General features: G+C 48.4%; 4 protein-coding genes, 1 long non-coding RNA gene and 1 pseudogene across 5 annotated transcripts; 5 read left to right on the top strand and 1 right to left on the bottom strand.

The window, feature by feature from the left end:
• The first annotated feature begins 312 nt into the window (after positions 1-312).
• On the top strand, positions 313-4,524 carry LOC100826497 (AT-hook motif nuclear-localized protein 7). The gene is made up of 6 exons (XM_003578287.4): positions 313-532; positions 937-1,441; positions 1,939-1,991; positions 2,893-3,024; positions 3,221-3,382; positions 3,919-4,524. Exons 2-6 carry the CDS (start codon positions 943-945, stop codon positions 4,222-4,224), a joined length of 1,152 nt encoding a protein of 383 aa, XP_003578335.1. The 5' UTR covers positions 313-532; positions 937-942; the 3' UTR covers positions 4,225-4,524.
• A 285-nt stretch (positions 4,525-4,809) lies between these two features.
• On the top strand, positions 4,810-7,274 carry LOC100826185. The gene is made up of 2 exons (XM_003578286.4): positions 4,810-5,202; positions 6,743-7,274. The coding sequence occupies exons 1-2, from the start codon at positions 5,023-5,025 to the stop codon at positions 6,914-6,916; spliced, it is 354 nt and encodes a 117-aa protein (XP_003578334.1). The 5' UTR covers positions 4,810-5,022; the 3' UTR covers positions 6,917-7,274.
• A 571-nt stretch (positions 7,275-7,845) lies between these two features.
• LOC100825871 lies at positions 7,846-8,453 on the top strand. Its single transcript, XM_003578285.4, has one exon. The coding sequence runs from the start codon at positions 7,924-7,926 to the stop codon at positions 8,239-8,241; it is 318 nt and encodes a 105-aa protein (XP_003578333.1). The 5' UTR covers positions 7,846-7,923; the 3' UTR covers positions 8,242-8,453.
• A 1,318-nt stretch (positions 8,454-9,771) lies between these two features.
• LOC100825556 lies at positions 9,772-11,374 on the top strand. Its single transcript, XM_003578284.3, has one exon. The coding sequence runs from the start codon at positions 10,012-10,014 to the stop codon at positions 11,098-11,100; it is 1,089 nt and encodes a 362-aa protein (XP_003578332.1). The 5' UTR covers positions 9,772-10,011; the 3' UTR covers positions 11,101-11,374.
• A 174-nt stretch (positions 11,375-11,548) lies between these two features.
• On the bottom strand, positions 11,549-12,714 carry LOC112272517. The gene is made up of 2 exons (XR_002966473.1): positions 12,056-12,714; positions 11,549-11,838 (listed from the first exon to the last, which is right to left on the bottom strand). It is a non-coding gene; the product is annotated as an uncharacterized LOC112272517 (long non-coding RNA).
• Positions 12,715-12,854: 140 nt separating this feature from the next.
• LOC100825251 lies at positions 12,855-15,878 on the top strand (annotated as a pseudogene).
• The last annotated feature ends 493 nt before the right edge of the window (positions 15,879-16,371 follow it).

The raw sequence follows: 16,371 nt of genomic DNA, 5'->3' as shown, positions 1-16,371 counted from the left end.
TATGGATCGGATGGAATAGATATGGTGGAAACTTTTCAAAAACACATAAATCTGGTCAAAATAGTTTAAAGCCATATGAATCTAGTCAAACAAATGCATGGTGCCTAATTTATGGTTTTGCTAGCCAGTTGTCATGTGGTAGTCGGAAGCGGAGGCTTTTGGTTAGGTCCATGTGCACAGTGAAAAACAAACACAGCAAAAGAAAAATTGCAGGTCCGGATAAAGCCAAAGGCAGGGGAGGTCACAAAGTAAATATAATAAGCACTCGGGGTCAAAATGCAATCCTGACGTGCTTCACTTACCTGCCCATATTTAATCCCCAAATTTAAATCCTTTTTCTTTTCTCAAAAGATTACGTGCTTGGAGGGGAGTTAAGAAAAGCAAAAGAATAAAGAGGAAATTGGAAGAGAGCGCGTGAGAGGGGGAAATTACGTACGAGATCAGCGGAATCCCCAAAATTTCTCCCTTCTCCCTGTTTGGAGTTGTTGTAGTGGCCTGCGAGGACTCTTGAGCTCCCTCTTTCCGCATACGAGTGTGAAGCTTCGCTTCCTGCCTTCTTTTCCCCTGTTTATTTTCTTGTCTTTTGTCTGTATTCTCAAAGTATTATCCTGATTTGTTGTAATTTCTTGGCGATTTTGCGGCCTCCTTGCTCCCGCGGGGATTTGGCCAATCCAGACCAACGCGTAGAATTTTTAATTAGTCCACATTATTTTTCCATTTTAGCTTGGTTTACCGTTTCTTCCAGCTCATTTTCTTTTATTTTTTCCTCATTTTCCCGTCATTTACGGCTTTCCACCCATTCCAACATACCACCAGCCTGCGCTGTAAACTCCCCTTTGTTCGTCGTCCAAGAATTCGAGCTTCGAGCAGTGCGGGGTTTATGGTTTTTGCGGTTCCTAAGCTTGTTTGTTCTGAGTAGCTCTGCTTTCTTCCTAGTAAGGAATGATGGAGGTCAGGGCGTCGTCGGAGCAACAAGGAGTGATGGCCGGACGGGAGCCGTTCGGCCTGCCCAAGACGCCGCCGCCGTCCTCCAACCCCATGCAGCAGAACATGCACCTGGCTTACACCGCAGAAGGCAGACCCTACTACGCTCAGACGGCGCAGAACCAGAGCGGGGGCGGCGACGGGGCAGCTGGCCCCGACGCGGATGCCGCAGAAGGCAATGGCTCCCCAGAGCACCAGGGGAACATGGAGGAGATGGCCAGGAAGAAGAGCGGCCAACCAAGCAACGAAGACAGCGATGGCTCCATGTCGGCTGCATTGGTGCCTGTGCCCAATCCGGCGGAGGTGACGCCCGGCGCTTCTGGAACTTTGTCGCCGGCTGCCAGGAACACGGCGGGCACTGTGCCGTCGGCGGCGCCGGTCGGCATGAAGAAGAGAGGACGGCCCAAGGGCTCCACCAACAAGGTCAAGAAGCAAAAGTCTGTTCCAGATACCACAGGTAAATCTCCCTAATTTACCCCATTTTTATTCAAGTTTCGTCTTATTTTTGTCAAGCTCAAGAACAGGGAATTTGGAGGAATTATTCGCCTCCTTTTCTTAATTTAATTATCTGTTCAGAAATTGGAAAAATTACTGCCTAGGCTCTGGAGTTGCTGATTGTCTAGATCTGGGATGTTGTACTGTATGCACACTGCAGGTTGATTTGTCGAGAAATTACTGTTATGCCCTTCTTGCTTTTTTAAACTGGAACCCCCTTCTTTAGTGCAAATGTCATATAAGCTTGTTTAATTAAATTATTGCGGTGATGTTCGATGTAATGCATAGTCACGAGTCTTTACTGTCTGATTGTTACATTGTTCAGCTGATGTTAACATATAACTGATTTTTTTATGTCTGTTTAGTCAAAGTTATTCATGTGTCATTGACTCATTGTGCTTCTTTTGAGATCTGTACATGTGCTTGATCATCATCTTGATTGTAATACATTTTCGGCAGGATTTGTAGGAGCTCACTTTACACCTCATGCTATTTGTGTTAATGCTGGAGAGGTAAAGGTTCCTCAATCCTTGACTTTCTTTCTTTTTATGTATTTTTCATCGAAGACTTCTGAATTACTTCATCCACCTGCTAGCTTTTGATCAGGCAATCTGTCATTTGGTTAAATGATTTAGCTTCAAGTAAGGTTTAACATTTTTAGTATTATTGCCATCTTTCTAATTTGGCGATTCACTTGGAATATACCAGCATATTACTTTTGCATCAACCTATTCACTGTAGCAATGTCTTCTATAATTTTCTTCGCATGTTATTTGGAGCACATACCATAAGTTGTTCATTTTGTATTGTACTCAGTCTGTTCCATATTATAAGACGTTCTGGTAGGTTGTTTTAGCTTGCCAAAACATATTAGAATTTGGAACTGAGGCAGTAGTTATTAATTGTGTACTGAACTTGTGAAATATAATCTCGTGCTACTATTATATGCTTATGATTGATTGACATTAGCTCAATGCAATTTCTCTTTATTCTTTTCTTTCTCATAACCTGGCATATACTCATCCTCCGCAAAAAAAAAACACCTGGTGTATACTCGTATAGTGATATGCATAATATGATTCTTTGACTGGGTGGTGCCTGTAGGCATCTTATTCACCGGGCTTTTATCTTCTGCTTTGTAATATAGCATTCTGACCATCTGTTGGCATATTTATCAAAAGAAAAAAAAAATGTTTCGGGATGCTTATCTTATTAGTTTTCTTTTGACCGGATCTTATTAGTTTCCCTGCTATCTTAATCATTGTTAGTTTTTTGCGTATCACAATTTCTTTTGGGAGCTATTCTATAGAGACACATAGCTTTATAATTTTTGCAAGAGTAGGTTGCAGACTTGAGATATCATTTAAGAAGATAGATTTCTCATGGGGCGATGACTTGTGTGCTGCTTTTCAGGATGTAGCTGCAAAGATTATGTCATTCTCTCAGCATGGATCTCGTGGAGTTTGTGTTCTTTCAGCAAATGGTGCCATATCAAATGTGACTATTCGCCAAGCTGATACTTCAGGTGGAACGGTCACATACGAGGTATGTACAGTACTTTCGACTGTGAGAACTTATCAAGATAGCATGTGGTGAATTTCTTAATATGGTAAAATATCGTGATGTTAAGAGGTCTGATCTTACTGAAGCATCGGATGTGCTGAAAGATATTGACAGTAGATAGTATGCATAGCATAGCGAAGGTTAGTAAGTGATGGTATTTTCTGGTTTTCTGCCACAGGGCCGATTTGAGATACTGTCACTGTCTGGATCATTCCTTGAGTCAGAGAATGGAGGCCATCGTAGTCGAACTGGTGGGCTCAGTGTTTCACTGGCAAGTTCTAATGGCCGCGTCTTGGGTGGCGGCGTTGCTGGACTTCTGACTGCTGCTACACCAATACAGGTCTATTCTGTTCCTCACACCAGCCTGTATGCTTATTCATCATTTATTAGTCATAGTTTCACCTAGAACTTTATTATGTAAGTTCGTTCATTATAACTGCTAATCTTTTTTTTTCACATACTAGCAAACAGTGCACTCTTTTTTTGGTACAACTTTGTTTCATTGTCTTCGAGTTTCTCCAGTTCTTTACTGAATCACACGGAGAATGATACATAGATTTTTTTAAACAAAATATAGAGAATAACAGCACAATATTCATGTACTGGATTTTGGTTTCATGCTGTTTTTCAAAAGAACATGCCTATCTGACTGATACTATTTGGACACTCTGTTCAAACTTGAATTTGAATGTAGCTTCATGGTTCTGTTTCTCACTAGTACAACTGCATAAGGGACACCAATCTGCCAGACTGTTATTTACAATTCCCTTCCTCCCAAGACTTTTCATGCCATTGACAGCCACCTATGTTACTCAATTACCAAAGGCATTGCACACTGGAGAAATGACTAACCACCATCCTTAATTATTTCCTCAGATTATAGTGGGAAGCTTCGACACCGCCACCGAGAAGAAGGCGCCGAAGAAGCAGCGAGCTCCGTCTGACCCGTCCTCATCGTCCGCACCACCGCAGATGGCGCCTGTCATCGCTTCTGCTGCTATGGCAGTACCCGCCGTTACTACTCCTGTCGCCGAACCCATCGCTCCTGTTCCTCTGTCCGTTGCCATGGCAGCCGGGCCGAGCGGCGAGTCCTCTAGTGCCGCTGGAAACCAGCTGAACCATGGCGCCACCGCCAATGACAACACCCAGAATCAGGGCCTTTCCAGCATGTCCTGGAAGTGAGCTCCATCCGTGCGCCGTCATCAGCGGCCAGTTTAGCTTTGACTTGACTGCCGTAGAACTCTCTGCAAGAAGGAAAGAAGAAGAACCTGACTAGATGTTATTATCTAGGTGTTAATCTGTCGTCCTAGACTATTTCGTTTCGTGGATCATTAGACTGTCGTCGTGGATTATTATTTTGTGGTCGTCGTTTTATTGTCTGTCGTCCGGACGCCGTGAACCAGGATGCTGGATTATTCATTCCTGTGTCGTCGTTTGAACCCTGTGGTTATCATAAATTTCCTGCACATTTGACATTTGGTATTCCTGTGATGCTGATGCTGCTTGCTTCTTCTTCTTTTTTCCTTCTTTGTTTTGCAATTTTTCCTGTGCTGCTGGCCTGCTGCTAATCCTTTTTGCCTGCAGCTGCATATCGCTCAAGTACTGTGTGTCAAGGCACAGCATGGTTTCTATACTGTACGTCTGCGAAGGGCGCTGACGGTATCTTGGAAATACGTCTTCCCAGCCAGAAGACGGTAGAAGCTTGCGGAGGCGTGGATCGTATCCCCGAGTCTGACTCGCTGAGTCACTGTCCATGGACCCTGCTCCCGTCTTCTCTTCCACACAGCCCAGGCGCTAGCGCCCAAACGGCGCACGAGACTTTGCGGGTTTCGGCGCCCACCAATCTCGCCAGGCGACGACGCCGGAACCCTAGCCAGCCGCTACCCATGCGGATCGCCATGGGGCGGCGCCAATAGAGAGAGGAGGAGCGCTTTGTTGTTAGGTTGCAACCTGTGTAGGTTTAGGAGGGGAGGGGGCGAGATGTCTGTGCGGATCAAGGCGGTGGTGGACAGGTTCGTGAAGGAGCTGCAGGAGGCGCTGGACGCGGACATCCAGGACCGCGTCATGAAGGAGCGGGAGATGCAGAGCTACATCGAGGAGCGGGAGCGCGAGGTCGCCGAGAGGGAGGCCGCCTGGAAGGCCGAGCTCTCCCGGCGGGAGGTAACGACCCCATTTCTTACTCCCTCCTTCCTTCCCCCATCGGTCTAATACGGCGTGCATATAGCTCCCGGGTGAATCATTTGGCTGTGTTGAGGTCTTCAGAAATCGGTTGCTGAATGATGGTGCATTTGCACTTTATCAATAATATCGTGTAGTCGCTCGATCTCCGGAAGGAGTTCAGGGAGATAAATTTGATAGACGGTGTTTGTTCTATACTTCTATTGGTTGTTGAACTGTTGGTTAATCACTGATCACTGCGCTTTGGGGTGAAATTCTCATATACCTTTTTTTACTGATATCTTGTTCCATGGTGATCTGTGAGGCCCGAGGTTGAGGGGCATTGGCTGCTGTGGTATTCGGTAAATGACCTCTTGATGTGAAGTGGTCAGGTTCTTGCGCAGGCATTAAAATTTTGCAGTATGATTTGTCCAATATACTGTAGTGATGGGAGTGCCTGCACATGTGATGGTTTTCAATTTGAAGTAATGAAAGGGGGGATATCCTGGTTTGAATTTTTTCACAGCTCTCAATTCCTAAACTGATACTTCCCTCCGTTCCATAATTCTTGTTGAAATATTACATGCATCTAGACGCTCTTTAGGAATAGATACATCCATTTTTGGGCAAATTTGAGACAAGAATTATGGAATGGAGGGAGTAGATCCTTAGCGACTTGGTGTTGATGTCAAATTGTGAGCCTGTGCATAAGATTGCCCCAATATAAGAGTAAGACTGTTAATTTATTACCTGCTGTTGTGACTTGTGAGAGGACAGAATACTTCTTAAATAATTTGGTTGCTTGTTTTATGGTCTGGTCACAACTCATTGAATACTAAAGGATGCCATTGAGATCACTTGGGATGCCGTTGAGATATTTGTGGAATGCAACTGTATCTCGTGTTGTGATATCAGAAAGATATGCTGGTCTCTTGGCATATGCTGAGCACTATTCGGTTCATTGGGTAATTTCCTGGTAAATTTTTTAAAAAGGGCATGTTTTGAGAAGGGAACTCGCTGTGGGCTTCTATGGGTAGGCGCACATGATTTCGAAACATCGCATTTGTGCATCTTATTTTTTTTCCTAAAAACAAAATCATTGATCTCCAACATGATATATATAGTATGTGAACCTGCAACAAACTGCAAAAATGTCCACGAAGAATACAGATTTATTAATAATTATCTGTTTGACTATAACAAGGTATTTGATACAGAACATGAAGTGCTTGATCAATTGAATGCTTTCCGGTTCATCATCTAAGAGTGATTTTAGTCTTTATCTATGTGTTGTTAGCCCGGTGCAATGACTATATTTTGTCATACTAGGTCTTTTCAGATTTTAACGTGTTAGTATGTTTTAATTTAGCTAGAGCAAATTTAAACAAAAATTTCTTGATCTTATCAAAGATTTTCCAACAGAAATAAAACGTAGTATGTCAGAAATAAAGCTATATTACATTCCTTCCCAAATGAATTGATAACACGAGCAGTTTGCTAATGGCCTGTGAGCATGACCATTTCCAATTGCATCTTTTCACAGGCTGAGATTGCACGGCAAGAGGCGAGGCTGAAGATGGAGAAGGAGAACCTAGAGAAGGAAAAGAGCGTCCTCATGGGAACCGCTTCCAACCAAGACAACCAAGACGGGGCCCTTGAGATTACAGTCAGCGGAGAGAAGTATAGGTGCCTCCGTTTCTCCAAGGCAAAGAAATGAGGGGTGAACTAGGCGTGGATGAGATAACTGCGTACTGGATTAGCAAGCCTTATTTTGATTCAAATTGGATTCTTTTGTACAGGATGTTCTGAAAGTGTGTGTAAACAGAACAGCGGCAATCCCTATTAGTGCATTAGTCATTAGTGGCTAATTTTGAATTAAGGCTTTCCCTATTTGCATTATGGGAAATCTAGAAGAGCTGCAATGGGTCTTAGCTGATGGTAGCTGGTCTGTCGGCTGTCGTCGCCTGGTACAACGTACCAGCTATGCTAATAAGTCGTTAACCGCTAGACCAGCTCTGTGCTGGCTCTATGAATGTTCCAGTATCATTTCGCCAAAAATTACTATTTTTAGCACAGCACTACTAGTATACTCCTATATACCAGGTTTGTGTCGCTGTTCCAGCTAATTGGAACAACTTGGAAAATTTCCTGCCAACTGATGTCATAAACAACGCGCCCCGCCGCCCCGTTTCTTAACAACTTCGGAAAGGATTATAATCTCCGGACCCTTTTTTTCTCGTAAACAAATGTTAGTGCAGCCAGTGGCGCCTTGGGTGGTGCCCGGTTAAGCCCAGCAAATGCAATCGAACAGCCTGTGTGCACTTTATGCCGCTTTATACACACGTCTGGAGGAGAGAATTTTTCTTCTTGAGAAAAAGTACACACACGTCTGGGGATGATATGATGGTTTTGCCAATGTGCCACCTTGGAGAACAACCGTTTGTTTAGTTTTAGCCTTGGGGTGGCATTAACAGTTGGCCCATTTGGCAGCTAGAGAAGAGTAGAATAAACAGAGGATAAGTCCTTGTCCCCGGACCGACCGGGGCCCCGCAGCCCAGCTTGGCCGAAAGAGCACCAAACGCGCGTCGTCCGTCGCCTTCATGATGCTCTTCGCCACGTTTATAAAGCCACCCGCGATCCCGGGAGCTAGTCCAACTCCATCGCTCCGAGAGGAGAGAAAACATAGCGTCGGTTTAGTCCTTTTCGATCCGTCGGTGATCAAATATGGGTGTCACGTCGTACGAGAGGCTGTCCCTGTCCGGCTCCGGGACCGGGAGCCGCTGGCGTCGCGGAGGAGCGTGGGCGGCGCTGAGGCGCGGGCTGCTGGCGCGGCTGTGCGCGGCGCGGCGGTGGGGGGCGTCGGCGAGGAGGAGGAGGAGGAGGGGGAGGGTGGCGGCCGGGTGCGGGTACGACTCGGAGGGATACGCGCGCAACTTCGACGACGGGGTGTGGAAGGCGGAGGAGGGCGTGCGGTGGGGCGCCGCCGGGCCGTCGTCGCTCGCGGCGCGCAGGCTCGCGCGCGCCGTGTCCGCCGTGCAGTGATTCTGTTCTTTGAGCATGATAAATCGTGGAATAGGGAACTCAAGTATAGTGATTTTGGTTAATTTGTACAGGATATGGTTTTGCTGTGGTATAGTGGTAGGACAGTTTTGTTTGTAGCTGTGAGTTGTACTAATTCTTTCTCAGATGGAAAGTGTTTCATTTGGATCAAGGCAAGTTTCGGAGAGACGATCGTTAGCGAGTGTTTGGGCCTATAAGCTGACGATCTATGTCTTCTTTTTTCTTTTCGATCTGATCCCAGGAATTGATTGAGAGCTAATCAGTTTTGAAGAGGAAAGGTTACAAATGGTTGCATGACATGCGGGGGTATATCTGGTTTGGATATACAATGCCATTTTTTTTTTATCATTGACCAAAATTTTGGTATTTGCTTGAATGTTTGTCGACTATTTGTTGTCATTCACCAAAAAATTTGGTATGAAAAAATTAGCTCAAACCAAACGTACCACCCGTGGTGACAAGATTCTGAGACGGCTCTTAAAATAGAAAAAGGGCTTGTTTGGATTGCGTTCATGCTATGTCTAGCCTATGGCAGCCAAACATGTGCATGCAAAGCGTTTGGTTGACGTCCTGACCAGGTAGCATATGCAGGCCATCGAAATTGGTCGCCTGGGCTCAGCTGTTTCTAGCGATAGTATTTTGCTTGACTAGGTAGCAGATTTTGTCAGGCATCTTGTCCATGCATCCACCGATTTATCAATGCTTAAAACAATGTTGTTTAGACCTATATCACACTTGTAAACCACGACATCTTTTACTTGTAATTTTCATATCTTTTCAAATCAGCCTTAGTTGTAACATAGTTTTAACTTTTCAAACAATGTGTCATGGAGCAAAGCAACAATTGATGTTCTTTCGATCTCATGAATATCCAACAAAAAAATTCTTTTATTGTTGAACAATCCAATGTTGGTGCACAAGAGAAGATAATAGCCATAGGACAATTAACAAATTGTCGACGTCGAGTCATGCAACAGTCGAGTTGAAGAAATTCACAAGTTTTTTTGTTCTATATCTTCAGTGTGTTTAAGGGTTTAGGATTTCACATGTTAGATTGGACAGCACGAGACTTTTTAAAATCTCGAAGGTTGATTGACATTGTGTGATTTTATCGTGAGAGAATGAGCAACAATTTCACCATATTTATCAAGTGGCAAGCCGGCAAACCAAACTAGTGACCAAACTCGATATGCATGTCATGTTTGGGTGTATATCTTTAAAAACATGAGTGTTCGATAAAGCTTTCCTTTTTTTCTCTAATTTTCCTCAATGGGCAAAATATATTTATTTTGCGGAGATTGGAGACAACCTAATTACAATTCCAAACCCAAAAACCAAAAACCAGCTAATTACATGAGCACGCTGGTTTTATCTGTCTCAAACCCAAAAACCAGCCGGCGTAAAAAAAGCACTGTTGGGGTCAAAGACGTGATCTCCGGTAAAAACGTGGGGAGTAAAATGGCGAGCTAAAAATGAGAAATTAATGGTCCATCCAATTCCAACCCAATCCCGTTCCGCTTCCGCCCCCATCCACTTCATTTCAATTCATTCCCCCTCCTCCCACAATTGAATTCCGCCGTGGCCGCCGCCGTCTCCCTCTCCGGCACCCGAAATGGCGTAATCCCCGCCCCCAAATTCCCCTCGCCCCCGCAGTTCAAATACCTCGCCGCCACCACGTTCCTTCATTCTGGAATCGCGGAGATCCCCAAATCCAGCCGCCCCGAACCCTAACCCTAGTCTCCCACCCCCACCATGAAGGCGTCGATCAAATTCCGCGACGACGACCGGCCGCTGCTGCGCGCCAAGGTGCCCATCGGCGTGCTCGGCCTTCCCTTCCTCTCCGGCGTCTCGGCCGGCAGCGACGCCAAGGACCTCCGCTTCGACCTCTCCACCGCCTTCCCCTCCGGCCCGGCGCTCCGTCTCTCGTACCACCCCAACGACCCGCTCCAGCCCTTCGCCCTCTCCGTCCGCACGGGACTCGGCGCGCTCGGCTCGCCCATCCGCGCCCCCTTCGCGCTGTCCGCCGAGTTCAACCTCCTCTCCTCCAACCCGCCCGCGTTCTCGCTCCTATTCAAGCCCCGGCTCGGTGACTTCTCCCTCGCTAACTCCGTCCGTTCTCCGCCCCTCTCCGACGCCCCCGCACTGCCGCCGCCCCACAAGCTGGCAGACCTCTCCAACGGCGACGACCGTGATCATGAAGACCACAAGGCATTCTCCCTCAACGGGAATGGGAACGGTAACGGGTTCGCATCCGACGTTGTGGCAGCTGGGAGGAGCGCCGGTGGAGTGGGCACACTGCTGTCCGGGATGCGCCTTACGACCAGGAGCGTGCTGCCACTGTGGAACAAGGCCAGCCTGCGGTTCCAGTGGGGGCTGCGTGTGCCACCCGAGCTCAAGGCAGCACTAGCTGACGATGGATACGGGCGGAAGGCTGGGAACCTTGCTGTCAGCAAGCTGCCGCTGCTTGTCATGAACAAGATCACAATTGAGCACACGCCACTGGCGCATCTGAGCGCCGAAGGGGACAAGAAGGGGAAGAAAGCATCTGCAGCAGAGGGAGAGGAATTCTCATTGGTGAAGAGGCAGCTGGAGACCCTGAATGGTGAGAGCATCATGCTTCGACATGCTGTGGAGGGCCTGCGTGCTGAGGTCAGTGCCAGCCGAGCAATTTCAATCCCCTGTAAAGGTGAGGCTCAAAGGATGCCGACGGTATCGCCACCTTCGCAACATCCATTTCCTGTGAAGCAGGAACTCCATGGGAATGGTAAGGAACTGGCTGATGGCGGACCCAGTGACGCAACTGAGGAGTTGAAGAAGGCTATAGAGGCCCGCAGGAAGTGATGAGTTAGGGCTTTCTGATGTTGTAAGCTCTGCAGTTACATGGCTGTGGTGTTCATTTTTGTGCTTAATAATAGATTGGTAGGCAGTTTGCATCCTGGAGCGGAAGCAAATGAGATTCTCGTAAGGTGATGCAATAACTTTCCATGTTTTCCATGTCTCTGTTTATCTTAGGATATATCATCATGTATAAACCTGTGTTTTTGTCATTGCAACTTCCCGTTTGTAGAAGTTTCAACTTCCATTGTGATATTTGAAATGTGTTTGTTACCTGATATGATTCTGGAGGCATTTTGGTAACTTTGTGATGATAGCTATATGCAGAGTGCAACTTTATTCAAAGCACCGATGCTTCTGCATTGCTTGCATCTTGTTGCAGTTAATATCTCGGGCCAGCCTTTTCATTTGGGTTTGGACGTGGTAGGAATCAAGGATCCTGAAAAGGTAGAACTGGAAAAGGAATGGCCTGGCTCCACACATTAAAGTATGTAACAACTTTAAAAATAATGGTAATAAAAAACATGACTCCTGAGAAGCAGAATTAGGGAGTCTTGAGAAATACATGAAGAAATCCCCTAACGTGCTTCTTTGGGTTCTATGATCATCACTACTTCACTAGATGTGTGTTGTGTTGCCTGTATCTACTTGTCTGTACACATGAAGAAACGATGCTGCTGTGTTCGCCTCTTGCCTGTATGGTTGCATCTACTTGCAGGTAAATCTCGCGCTAGCTTTTGCCTCCTGAAAGGTAGAAATGGGGATAAATATCGGTCTGACATGTGCAGTTAAACTTGAGTACTCCCTCCGTCCCATAAAGATTGGCACGGATTTAAACTTGGTTTAAATCCGTGCCAATCTTTATGGGACGGAGTTAAAGATTGGCACGGATTTAAACTTGGTTTAAATCCGTGCCAATCTTTATGGGACGGAGGGAGTAATAAAATTCAGAACTCAATACCTGATTATGGCAAAATACTGCGAAAAACACATCCTTCGTCGGCCAGGACGAAGATCGATGTTGGATATGCACATTTGTAAGTTCATTCGCCTTATCCTGAGATGGTTGCAATCACAGTCAGGCCCGAGTTGTCAGTCGGCGAACTGAACACTGCTTGCGATTCAGACTGGAGTTTGGAAGGTGCACTCTGAGCATCGCTTTTTTTTTTATGGTTAGCATAATTCTGTTCGTTGTATCTGTCCCTCGCCTATGGAGTACTATGATGGAAGCAAAAAGGATGAGTGGCATTTGATAAAGTTGAATCATTTTCATAATTCTTGTCGAAATATTACATATATCTAGACGTTTTTTAGAAATAGATACATTTATTTTTTGGCAAATTTGAGACAAGAATTATGAAACGGAGGGAGTACTCTCTAATTGCATCTAGACTTGAAATCTTGCAAATATATAAAACGTCTCCATTTTTTTAAAATTGTTGCACAATGGTTTTTACGGAGTTTTTTTTATCATAAATAAATTTCGTTTTCATCGGATTCTAATTGCACTAGCGGCGTAGCGCTTCTAACTGTAATTTTGTGCACTCTTGTTGGTCAGACTTTTACGGTAGCTGCCTAGAAGCTGATCAGGCAGTATCGGAATTATGCAAACATTGCGCAGAGGTGGGCCCAGTTCGGAAATGCCCTGCTCTTCTCTCTCCCTAGTCCCTCCACCCAAAAGGCTAAAACACCCCTGAGAAACGAAGAAATTGGTCTGCGAGTGCGACGTTGCGCGCTGCAGCTCCGACCTCCGAGCAGTATCCGTCTTTCCAATAAAAATCAAACCGAAGGTGAGGTAGAGAGAGAAGGAAAAAAAACAGAGAGACGGGGAGGCAGCCTGAGAGGGACCACAACGCCGCTACCAGCAGCTCCTCGCGATAGCGAGCGCGGAGAGGTAGGCGGATGGCGGACGGATCGGACGGTACCGACGTGTCGCCGGAGGCGGCGGCGGCGCCTGCCGGCGAGATCTGGGGGACTCTGGAGGAGCTCCTGCTCGCGTGCGCCGTGAGCCGGCACGGCACGGCGAGCTGGGACTCGGTGGCGACGGAGGTGCAGACGCGGAGCCCCCTCGCCGCCCGGCCCCGCCTCACGGCCCGGAGCTGCCGCCTCCGCTTCCACCACCTCCACCGCCGGTTCTCAGTCGCCGGCGCGGAGGTGGCTGGGGCTGAAGGGGAAGGGGAGGACCCTGACGCCTCCGCCGCAGACGGGTGGCTGGACGAGCTCCGGCGCCTGCGCGTCGCCGAGCTCCGGCGCGAGGTCGAGCGATGCGATCTCTCAATAGGGTAAGGAAAATAAAATCCGAACTACCTTTTGAAAAAAAAAGTTTAACCGCGCGTTCTGTGAGCCATTGGATATAAATCCGCCGGTCTTCCATTTTCACTGCGCATCAATTCTTCTATTTTTCGTGCGCGATGCTAATTGTTTTTTGTTTTCTTCAGCACGCTGCAGGCAAAAGTCGAGCAGATGAAGGAAGAGAGGGAGCGTAGCCTCTCCGGCGAGGCGAAGAAGGAAGAGGTGACCGGCGAAGACAACCTCTCCGGCGAGGAGGCCGGGCGGTCGTGCAGGGAGTCCAACTCCACAGATCTGAAGCGCCCGAAGAACTCCGGGGACCAGAGCGGCGTGAAGGAGGATGATGCGACGGCGAAGCTCGAGGAGTTCTCCGGGGAGTCGATGGCAGCGTCGAAGGAGAGCTCGGCGAGCCAGCGCCGCCGCCGGAAGGCCAGCGCTGGCGACGAGGAGTCGGAAGAGGCGTCCGTGCAGTCGCAGCCGCTGGCGGCCCTGCTGGACAGAGTCGCGGCCCGGTTCGGTTCCGTGTTCGAGCGGCTCCAAGAGACCCAGGTAAATTAAATTCCCCCAAAAATTACCGCTCTGTCCTCTCCTTCTTCTTCCCGGGCCGGGTTGCCATGGAGCGTTCAAAAGCCAGGAGACCTAAAATCGTAAGACCTGCCTAAGCTCGGCGATCTGTCGGGCGCTGGGTCCCGCCGAAATAATTCAACGGGCCACTTAAGTACGGATAGGGTTAGGCTGGCACGCAGGCGGCATGAATGATGGACCTGCGATTAGGATTCCGGGCGCTGAGCCTAGCTAGTTAGCCAGCCCGGTTTACGTGAGTGGAACGCATGAACGTGTCATGGTTCATGGCCCGCTTTGCTTCTGAAGCGGTGCGGTGACCTCAGGTCCGTTTGTTGCGGTTGGTAGCGCAGGCTGCTTCGTACTATGGATGGAGGAGAAATTCTCTGCCGTGCAAGGATGGGCGATGCATCGTTCGTTCAAGTCCGTGTCGCGGTTCGTGGGATTCGATGATGCCTTGTCGCACGGCCGAGTGGGCTGCCGTGTAGCATTTAGAATGGGCTTGCTTGCGTGGTTGCCGATGCGATGCCCCGCAGATATTTTTCTCTCTTCCGCTATTCCGTTTTGTGTGTCCTTTTCGTTTTCCCATTTTACTTATTCAGTATATTTCCTGCGATTCACGTGGGGTCGGCGTTTGGTGCAGGAGAGCGAGTCGTACCGGGGCACGGTCAGGCGGCACGTGGACCTGGAAACGATGCGGCGGAAGCTGGACGGCCCGGCGGCGTACACCAGCTCCGAGTTCTACCGCGACCTGCTGCTGCTCTGCGCCAACGCCGCCGTCTACCTCCCGCGCCACGGGACCGCGGAGCACGCCGCGGCTGCCGTCAACGCACTCAGGCTCGTCTCCGCACAGGTCTCCGCCACGCTCCGCGAGCCCAAGCGGGACCTGCAGATCGGCAAATCTGTGGCCGCGGCGTCGGGGAATAACAACAACAATCTTCCGTCTGCGGCGGCGGATTCGCGGAGGGCCGAGGCCGGCGGCGCGGACGTCGTTGGCCCGCTGATCGAGAAGACTAGCAAGCCGCTCATCTTCTGCCGCAAGAGGAGCTCCATCGCCAAGGCGTCCGCGGCGGCGGCGGCTGTCGCGAGGAAGGAGGAGGAAGATGCGGCCAAGGTCGAGGCCGACAAGGAGGAGGGCAGCGACGGCGAGAAGAAAGCCGTTGCTGCTGTGGCAGCGACCAAGGACAAAGCGTGGGGCACGAGGGCGAAGAAGACCCGAGGCCCCAACAAGAACGCCGGTGCCGCCGCTCTGAGCCGCAAAGCCTCGAAGGCCGCTGCAGCGGCGGAGGAGGCGGAGACCAAGGCTGACAAGAAGAAGGGCGATGCCGACTCCGACGGTGCCACGGCCGCAGGTGGGCTCGTCGCCAAGAAGCGGAATGCTGTGGACTTCCTCAAGCGGTTGAACCAGGGCGCGTCGTCGTCCACGAAGAAGAAGAGAGGGTCGCCACTGGTTGGTCGGAAGCGGTCGGCGGCGGCGGAGGCGCAGGAGGAGGAGCAGCCAAAGGCTCGGAGGGGCCCAGGCAAGAAGGGCACCGGCCGCGGTGGCTCCAAGAGCGGCGCCAAGGCCGCCGGAACGAAGAGAAGCGTCGGGCGGCCGCCGCAGAAACGAGGCGCTGCCCCGGCAACGCCACCGCCCTCGAAGAGGGCCAAGGTGAACAGGTCGGAGAGGACATCGTCGTCGTCGAGGCGAGGTGGGAGGAAGTAGGATTTCGGTGTGATGCTGCCAGCTTAGACGTAGCCGGTAGGGATTAGGAAGTGATAGTTTCAGCTGTGTTGTAAAGCATGTAGGGTGTTTGCACCATTAGGACTCCTCAGTATGTCTGTCGTAGAATTATACGGAATGTGCCGAACGAAACTGATATTTTGTGGTGGGACTGATTGTGTCTTTAGAACCTGATTAATTATGGACTGTTTCAAGTTTAAATTGGTCACCACCCAACGAGGTCTCTTCCAATTTGAAGTTTTGAGCCAGTGCACATTTCATTTCATTTGGTGGAAATGAAATCAAAATTTACCTAAGATTTTATTTAGTAGAATTTAAATTCTGAATTTAAAAATCATGTTTGTCTATAACATATGAACCCGTAGAATGAGAGATAATTCTAGATAAATGATATTATCTAGAAAGGAGTTGGGGTTCTGTATAGGTTGTAATTACATGAAATTTCAGATTGAATTATTCTACTTCCTCCGTCTCATATCAAGTGACTCAAATTTGTCCAAATATGAGTGTATCTACAGCCAAAAAATGTCGATATACATGTAATATTTCGTCACTCCATATTAGACGGAGTGAGTACATGATTATGTGCCTGTCAAATAAGTTTGTTCCTGAGACCCAAAATGAAACGAGAATTTTGAAAACTTGTATTGTCTGTATAATTCACACTCGCTTATTCGATGAGACCAGGTCATCAGGCAAAGCGC

The sequence above is a fragment of the Brachypodium distachyon genome, chromosome 4 (assembly GCF_000005505.3).
Source record: "Brachypodium distachyon strain Bd21 chromosome 4, Brachypodium_distachyon_v3.0, whole genome shotgun sequence".
Taxonomy (NCBI): Eukaryota; Viridiplantae; Streptophyta; class Magnoliopsida; order Poales; family Poaceae; genus Brachypodium; species Brachypodium distachyon.
The sequence above is the reverse complement of the archived record's forward strand: the minus strand, read 5'-3'. Positions and strand labels throughout refer to the sequence as shown.